An 8320-nucleotide genomic window follows, 5' to 3' on the forward strand; every position below is an offset into this window, starting at 1 on the left:
AATGGATATCTGCGTCCCCCCTGCCACCCCATTCGTCCTCAAGGGAAGGTTCGCAATCGTGGGTCGCACTACCTAGCTTTGAGACTGGAAGGGTACCTGCGGCCCCTTGATTCCCTCCTCTCCTAAGGCAAGTTTGCTATCATGAGTCGCTATACCTAGGTATCTAAATAGCACTATCAAGACCACGTCGTTTTCTCGTACTCACAGCTCGGTTTTCCTCTTAAGCACAACCAAAGGTCATGCTACCTGGGAGGGGACGTCGTCACTAGACCAAAGTCAATCAGGCTCTTGCTCCGTCTTCTGACTACAGCCATATGTCAACTTCTGTTTGCTTAGTGACTCCCGGAGAAGCATAAAGGCCGATAGAACGACACTGTGATGATTTCCAATATAAAAGTCTAGTTCTCCTACATACATGGTGACGACTCTACATCGTTAAGTGCACTGTGCAGTAACATTACCCTGTCATTGTTGTCAACACCAAGCAAACTTCAGGTCGAACCCAAAAACGGTCATACACCCACTGCTGCGCATACCGCTCAGCACTAACCCCTATGACACAGCCAACTGGACCCGGACAGATAACTGAACCCGGACAGATAACTGAACCCGGACAGCCAACTGAACCTGAACAGCCAACCGAACCTGAACAGCCAACCGAACCTGAACAGCCAACCGAACCTGAACAGCCAACCGAATCCGGGAAGCAAGTCCTCTTTGCTCTCGAACCGCCCCAAGCACACTGCTACCAGTACTACGAGAACTATGATTGCGGTCACATGGCTTTCGAATACGATCAACAATTCCCATGTCCCACATCTCTCGATACCGGCGAGTGCGAATGTACGGATTGGACATTCACTGCACTTGAAATCACGGTGAAGGGAAACTGTGTGCACTGCAAGAATGGGACAACTTGGAAGTTGAAGAAAGCGCAGGATAAAGCCGAACGCGAAGATCGCAGTCCAGGAAATACGATGAGCATCGCGGAGAGCAACGAGAGGACGAAGAAGAAGAAGATCACTGAGTTTAGGGAGGAAGATGACTAAGTCCAGGTAGACGAAACTTTACAGGACAGGATCTAGGTGTTTAGTTCAATTGTGTTTGATGTCTCTTTCTATGGTTTGTCGAAGAGGGTTTCTTCTCCTTGTGATTATAGCCTATAACGTTGCCTTCTTCCCACCGACTAGTGACACTGTTTGATGCGCCAAGTTAATGTAAAGCAGCATCACAGCAGCTATAGTCATGCCATTGCTGAAACATTCACGACTCGTTACTTGACTATATCCCATTCAAGGGCCCGATGTAAACGCCAGGCGAGGAATAGTATAAGATCTCGCGAAATGAACTTATTATGTCCGCCGCAACATTACGATCTTAATACACTTTTAGACACTTCGACGACTCTATACTTATTTCATACCCACATTCCAAGTTACTACCGCTGGTCGGACCCTACATCACCAAGACAAATTAGAAGACACGAACAACGCGAAAGTCCCCATCGCCGTCATGAACAACAACCAAGTACCTGTACTACCGGACAACTTCCGCATCCCCCAACCTCCCCAAGCAAATGCCCCACTCGCATGTCAAAGATGGTATCAAACACACAGTCTTTGCCCGAGAAGTCACTCTGGTACCGTCTTCCAAACCATCATACGTTGCAATATCTGCAGACTAAACGGCAGATGTTTATGTCCAACCCCTATTGCCCTTACCGCTCCCGCTCCAGGGCTTCCTCCTTTACCAGGTAAATGCCCCGGTTGCAGTCAGAGGGACCGGAACGAGAGGAAGCCTGGACCTGCCCAGTGGCAGGAGGATGAGGATCGCGATCGGAGGCGACCACGGCCGACACCTAATTTTAGAAATGTCGAACAGAATTCAGGCAAAATTGATCTGCGCAGGTAGACGAGGTTTCTGCAAGAGGGGGATCGGGATTCGAGGGCGTAGTGTATGATATGTGTGGGTGTTTATACGGTTTGCTTGATATGGTCATTTCATGTGTATAGTACGGCTTATCTTCATGTTTCTGAGGCAGTTGTTATATTTTACTTGGTTTATATCTTACTGCATCTGTACGGCGTTATAGAGCATACGGAGGTATCAGCTTCCTTCCTTCCTTCATCATTTATATCTTTCAGTCATCTAGCGAAATGTAAACATAACTTGCATTGATATATGCTATTTTCGTGACTGCCTATGAAGGCCTTTCTTTCCACTCCCTTGGTGCAGTCCCCTGTCGTGGATACTACCTGCACGATCGTTTTACTCAAAACTTCCACCGTCCTTCAACCCATTGTCTTTCCTACTCAAACGTCCTCCTCCTCATCCCCACCTCCAACCCCAACGGCTTCCTCAAAAACCCCTCCCTAGTCTCCATCTCACCCTGCCTAATCTCAAACTCATACCTCCTAAACACCGTGCCCACGATCAACGCCAACTCCATTTCCGCCACGTTCCTGCCCACACAAGCCCTCGGCCCATAGCTAAAAGGGATAAACGCCGCTTTCTGCTGCTCGGTCACGTTTTCCCAGCGCTCAGGTCGGAACACGTCGGCGTCCTCGCCCCAGATCTCCGTGGAGTGGTGGATCGTGTATGCGGGGACGGAGAGGACGGTGCCTTGGGGGAAGTGGTGGCCTAGAAGGGTGATGCCGGGGCCAGGGGGGATGAGGCGGGGGAGACCGAGGGAGGAAGTGCTGTGGATGCGCATTGTTTCTTTGATGACAGCGTCGAGGTATGGTAGATCTTTGACTTGGGCGTAGTTTGGAACGGCATCTGCATCTGGGAGCGCGTAGTCGAGTTCCTTTTGTAACTTTTGGACTACATCTGGGTGCTGGAGGCAGTGGTAGAGAAGAGCGCAGGAAGTGTTGGACGTGGTGTCTGAGCCAGCGATGAGTTGGGTGAGGGCTTCGGCAGTGAGTTCTTCGCGGCCGAGCTTCTGGCCGCTTTCGTCGCGGCCTTCCATGAGGCGGGCGAGGAGGTCGACGCGGTCGGATGGTTTCTCGAGGCGGGCGTTGACGCGGGCGATGGCTATTCCGGCGAGGTTCTCAATCGCTTTCATGCCTTGGCTGAAGAAGGGGTCCGGGAAGTACTTTGCGTAGGGCTTGATGGCGGGGAAACATCCGATGGTGCCACTGACTTCACCTCGGCGGTTCAACACCTCGATAGCAGGCGCATACGTGATCTGACCTCCCTTGCTGACCTCGGCTTCATCTTTTCCCTTCGCCAGCATGCCAAATGGCTCTCCGAACGCGAGATCACCAATGACATCAAAAGCGAGGTAGTTGAACCAGTGCAGTGCATCCATATGATACCATCCTCTCTTCTCTTGAACGCTGGCCGCCCTTCGATCCCACTGCTTCTGCAACTCTTCCAAGTTGTGATGGATATACTGCTCAAACTGCAATACACTCTTCGCAGAAAACGTATGAGAAACCGTCTTCCTCTTCCTCGTATGCTCGGCTCGATCCCTCGTATTGAACAGCCCCCGTCTTATCGACACAAAAGCATCGTAGTACTCGCTCTTCAGGAATCCATTACCGTGACCATAGATCTGCGGGATAGCGTCCGCATCCGCAATACTGACGTGATGCGGCTGAATACGAACAAGCTTTCCGTACTTCTTGTGTGCCTCGTGAACCGCGAGATAGCGTTTCCCGCGCCTGCATTGAGCCAAGAGCCAGAGGTTCGTCCAAGCGGCTGGGAACGGAGAGGGGATGTCGCGGATCTGCCAGTTGCGGAGGTAAGGCAAGATGTAGAAGATAACCGGGAGGAGTAGGATAGACCACGGCGTGATCAGAAGCGTCGTAAGAAACATCTTGGGCGTCGTGTCTGTCGAAAGCCAGAAGGTCGGTCAAGAGCAGAGCTTGGCTCTTTATCCGGTAAGAGAAACGCTCTAGCAATAGCACCGAGCCCAACGTACTCTTGTCGAAACTCTATCGTACAAAGTAGACTGACTCGCTTTTACCCTCTTGTACAAAAAGTCTAGGAACAGGCCTCTTATAGTCGCAGGTCGGCTTTTCATCAACGCGAACCGTGGTAGTATTCACACGTGCGCGTTGCTTTCCCGACGCCAACGCGCGACCAACAGACGTCAGACCCGTCTCGACTCCCTCTCCAAAAACCCTCCTCTAGCCAATCGCACGGCCCCGAAAACCGTCTTCTCTAGCCGTGTCGAAGGTCCGAAGGTTTCCAAGCCGGGCGCTTGACCCCGCCTTCCTCTAGTGCGCCGAATGTTCCCCGCGACCTGGTCCATCGTCATCGGGAGCGCGACGCCAAGTCTGCGCAGTAGCCGATCGAATAGCATCTTGTCCGAGTGTTGTGCGTTGATGATGGATGCTGATGTTTCGGTGTTGAAGAACGGCTGTGAAGTGTGAGGTGGTGGAACCTGAGACTTACCGACGTGCCTGCCGTATGTAGCTTACGCGGTGTCACGTCGGAAGTACTCGAAACGCGCCGAAGGTAGCACAGAGATCCCGCGGTCATGTCTAAATTGACCTTTGGATATATGAAAAGCTTACGAAAGCTTACGACAGCTACAAGAGTCACCATGCTATCACACGAAGAAAGTAAGATATTTCAGAGGGTATTAGATTAAGAAACATCGCTATCTACCTAAGAACGTCCTCCCGCTACAAATGTCCCTAAAAGAGTCAAACAGGTAAAAGGTACCGTTTACTCATACAGCAAACGCCTTGTGGTATCATGCCTTCGATCATCCATCAATGTATCGTTATCCTAGCGTGTATATCGTCCACCAACATGTTACTTAGTTGTTGTCGTCATCGTCAGAGAAGAAGTTCAAGATAGCCTTGACCGCCATAGGGCCCAGCCCGTGGGGCGGGTAGCAAATGTAGCTTGGGTCGTCGACTGCACCCAGCTTCTCACGGAACTCAGTCTTGTTGGTGAGCTTGAGTTCGGTCGCAATGGCGTGGTAGGCGCGGCTGAGCACCTTGACGCGAGTGCCTTTGACGTTGTGTCCTGGGCTGAACTTGGAGCTAGCACCACCACCAAAGGTGACGCTGGTCGCGCCACTAGCGGCGACTTGCTTGAGAGCATGTGTGACAATGTACTCAATCGAACCACCGGGTGCGCCTGGGAAGTCGAGAGAGTACTTGACTTGCCAGCCGTGGTCGGGTGAGAGCTGCGCCATGGCGACAAAGGCAGCGATAGTGCCGTCCGGTGTGTAGGCGATATGGTATTGGCGATGCTCTTCGTCTTGCCATGGGTGGATGTTGGTCAGATGGACCTGCTTGCCCTTGCGGTTGTTCAGCCAATCCGCTACACGAGCATCGACCTTGGCCTTGACATCTGGTGGTGGTGGTGTGCCGAGGGCGTAATCGCTGATCTTGACACCCTCCTTCTCCGCGTGGCGGATCTTGCGCTGCACGTCAGAGTCCTTGTCCGCTGGGTTGTGGACAGGGTCTACACGCTGCTCTCCAGTGACGGAGAATGTGCGCCAGTTGAACTTGGTTGCAAGCACCTCCTCGGTGGCGTGTCCTACAAGAAGCCACAGTGGCTTGAGGTTGCGCTCCTTCTTGATGTACTTGAGGTAACCAGCCATGGTCTTGAGGTATTGAGACTCGTGGCAAAGAGGGTCACCGACAGTGATGGCGAATCCGTCTTGAGGTACGAAGCCAACAGCCGCACCGGTGTTTTCGTCGCGCCAGATCTCGGTGCGAGGCTCCAACCAGGAGGTGTTGGTGGCATCACCGTAGTTGGCGATGAGCTTCTCGATAGGCTGGAGGTCGATCTTGGCAACCGCACGATCTTGTCCTTCCCATGGTGGGTGCATGGTGCTGGCCTCGGGATGACGCAGCTGCTTGATAACTGGCCGCTCTGGCAAACTCTTCGGGTCGCGAGGGAACATGGACGCATGGCGAATGTTTCCGAGGTTCATCATCAACATGAGAATACGCTCGAGACCGATACCACCACCACCGTGGGGCGGTGCTCCCCATTGGAAGCCCTGGATGTAGTCTTCCATCGAACCGGGATCGACCTTGAGCTTGCGCATCTTGTCCAGTAGCAAGGTGGAGTCGTGGATACGCTGGCCACCACTGAGAATCTCCTGTCCTCTACAGAAGATATCGAAGGAGTTGGTGACGGTAGGGTCGTTCGGGTCGTTCATGGCGTAGAATGGGCGCGCGTTCGCGGGGAACTTGTCTAGAATGTAGTAGTCGGTTCCAAGCTTCTGCTTGATGACACGACCAAGCTGAACCTCATCCCTGGTACCCAGGTCTTCGTTCACATCAAGCTCGTTGCCATCGTCATCCCTCCAGCCGGACTCGTTCAGCATGCGAACACCGTCGGCGAAGGGAATGATGGGTGTCTGGTCCAGCCAGACCAAGTCCTCGTGAGGGAAGTGCTTCTTGATGACCTCAATCTCGGGACGGTATTGGTCGTAGATACCCTTGAAAATGGCCTTGAAAGTGCGGTCCAGCACACGGAGGACCTCGTGGTAGTGCTCGTCGATCTGCATCTCCAGATCCAGACCAGTGTACTCAGTCAAATGACGGTACGTGTTACTGTTCTCAGCACGGAAGACGGCACCGATTTCGTACACTTTGCCAAAGTCTGCAGAGATGGCCATCTGTTTGGCCAATTGGGGACTCTGAGCAAGGAAGGCGCCACGGCCAAAGTAGTCGATCTTGAACACACTGGCACCCGACTCGGTAGCACCGCCCTGAAGCTTTGGGGTGTGGATTTCGATGAAGCCTTCCGAATCTAGCTGGTTACGGAAGAGCCTGCAGATACCAGACTGGATGCGGAAGATACCCTGTGAAGCTGTTGTCCTCAGATCGATAACGCGGTTGTTCAAGCGTGTACGATCCGCAATCTTGACGCGGGTGTGTCCCTCCTTGTGGTCTGCATTCGCAAGCTCAGCATCGACCTCGGCCTGTGAGACCTCGGCTTCGTTGACGTTGAAGGGTAGGTGGTCGGTGACGGCGGCCTCGACGTGGAGGGCGTGTACCGAAACCTCGACGTCGTGGATGGTCGCTCCAAGGACCTCGCCCTGCTTGGCCTTGGGCTCCTGAAGGATACCCTTGACCAGGACGATGGTCTCGGCGTCCAGGTGCTCAGCCCAGTACAACATGTACTTGGAGATATCCGCGTGCTCCAGGAGAACACCCTGGATGGTAGCGAGCTGTTGGCGGAACATCAGGAAGACGAACTTGGAGCTCATCTTCCTGAGGTGGTGGATGCGGGCGCGGAAGACAACCTCCTTGCCAACATCCTTTGCGGAGAAGTCCTGGATCCTGTGGCGGGGCTCATGCTTCCACTCGCCAGCGTAGGAGTTGGGGTCGATGACACCGTACTTGGAGCGCTGCTCGGGAGTCAGCTCAGCCAATGCCTGGTCTTCCATCTCCTTCCTCCTGCGCTCGAGCTCTTGCTCCTTCTCCATGTTCTGCTTGTGGCGCTCTTCCTGCTGGGCCTGCTTCTCGTGCTTGCGCAGCTGGCCGCGAGACATTGGCTCGCCCTCGCGGTTGAGGGGGGCATCTTCGTCGCTCGAGTCGTTGCCAATGTGCAGCTTCTCCTTGACAGCTCGCATGGGGCTGTGCGAGATAGATCCGGAGCGATTGGTCTTGTTGGTCTTGTCAGTGCCGGTGCGGCTCGGGCTCTCGGTGCGGCGGTGGAGGATGCCGCTGAGGGAGTTGCGGGGCTGGTCGATGCTGGTCCGGCTGTCGGTGGGCGAGGCAACGTCGGCGCGCTTGTGCTCGCCGCTTGCTCGAGAGCCGCCCAGGGTGACGGAAGAGCGCGGCGACGCGACGGGCGACTGTGCGCGGCCATTGACGGACGAGGGCGACTTGACGCCGCTCTTCTCGTCGTCCGAGGCCGAGGAGCCGTGGTGCGGCTTGAGCTTGTCAAGCGCTCTCTTGAGGGAACTCATGGCGGGGTGGTGCGAGAGCGTTGCCCGTGTGTGCGTGGTTAGACTACCTGAGCGCAAGTGGGGGCAAGCAGACGCGGGGGAATGCTGCTGCTGAGGGGGATGGAAGGTGTTCCTGGGGAGGGAAAAAGAATTGCTATGGATATGCTAGCGAGGCCGGGAGACGCGAGGTTTAGTATACTGTGGCTGGCAAGGGCGCCTGGCGTGTATGCCGATGCGAGGGTGAATGGGCTATGACGTGACCCCCCAGTTTTCGGTACAAGATGGCTGCGTTTCACTGACAAGCCCTTCCTAGCGCCGAGCTTGTGCACAACACCGACCGTGCGCAAGCGTGACGTAGATGCTAGGGGAGTCCTTCGCTCTAGATCGTGCCTGGCCGTACGAGAGAATCCGCGGGTGCCGGAGGGAGTAGGGCAGATTAGGAGCGGA

General features: G+C 54.4%; 2 protein-coding genes across 2 annotated transcripts; both read right to left on the minus strand.

Annotated features, from left to right (window-relative positions):
- Window positions 1–2308: 2308 nt before the first annotated feature.
- Window positions 2309–3820, minus strand: J4E92_008718 (uncharacterized protein; the record flags this gene model as incomplete). Its single annotated transcript, XM_051500069.1, has 1 exon — window positions 2309–3820. The coding sequence occupies one exon, from the start codon at window positions 3818–3820 to the stop codon at window positions 2309–2311; it is 1512 nt and encodes a 503-aa protein (XP_051349767.1).
- A 951-nt stretch (window positions 3821–4771) lies between these two features.
- On the minus strand, window positions 4772–7894 carry J4E92_008719 (uncharacterized protein; the record flags this gene model as incomplete). Its single annotated transcript, XM_051500070.1, has 1 exon — window positions 4772–7894. The coding sequence occupies one exon, from the start codon at window positions 7892–7894 to the stop codon at window positions 4772–4774; it is 3123 nt and encodes a 1040-aa protein (XP_051349768.1).
- Between the last annotated feature and the right edge of the window lie 426 nt (window positions 7895–8320).

The sequence above is a fragment of the Alternaria infectoria genome, assembly GCF_024043175.1.
Source record: "Alternaria infectoria strain BMP 0036 chromosome Unknown scaffold_18, whole genome shotgun sequence".
NCBI lineage: Eukaryota > Fungi > Ascomycota > Dothideomycetes > Pleosporales > Pleosporaceae > Alternaria > Alternaria infectoria.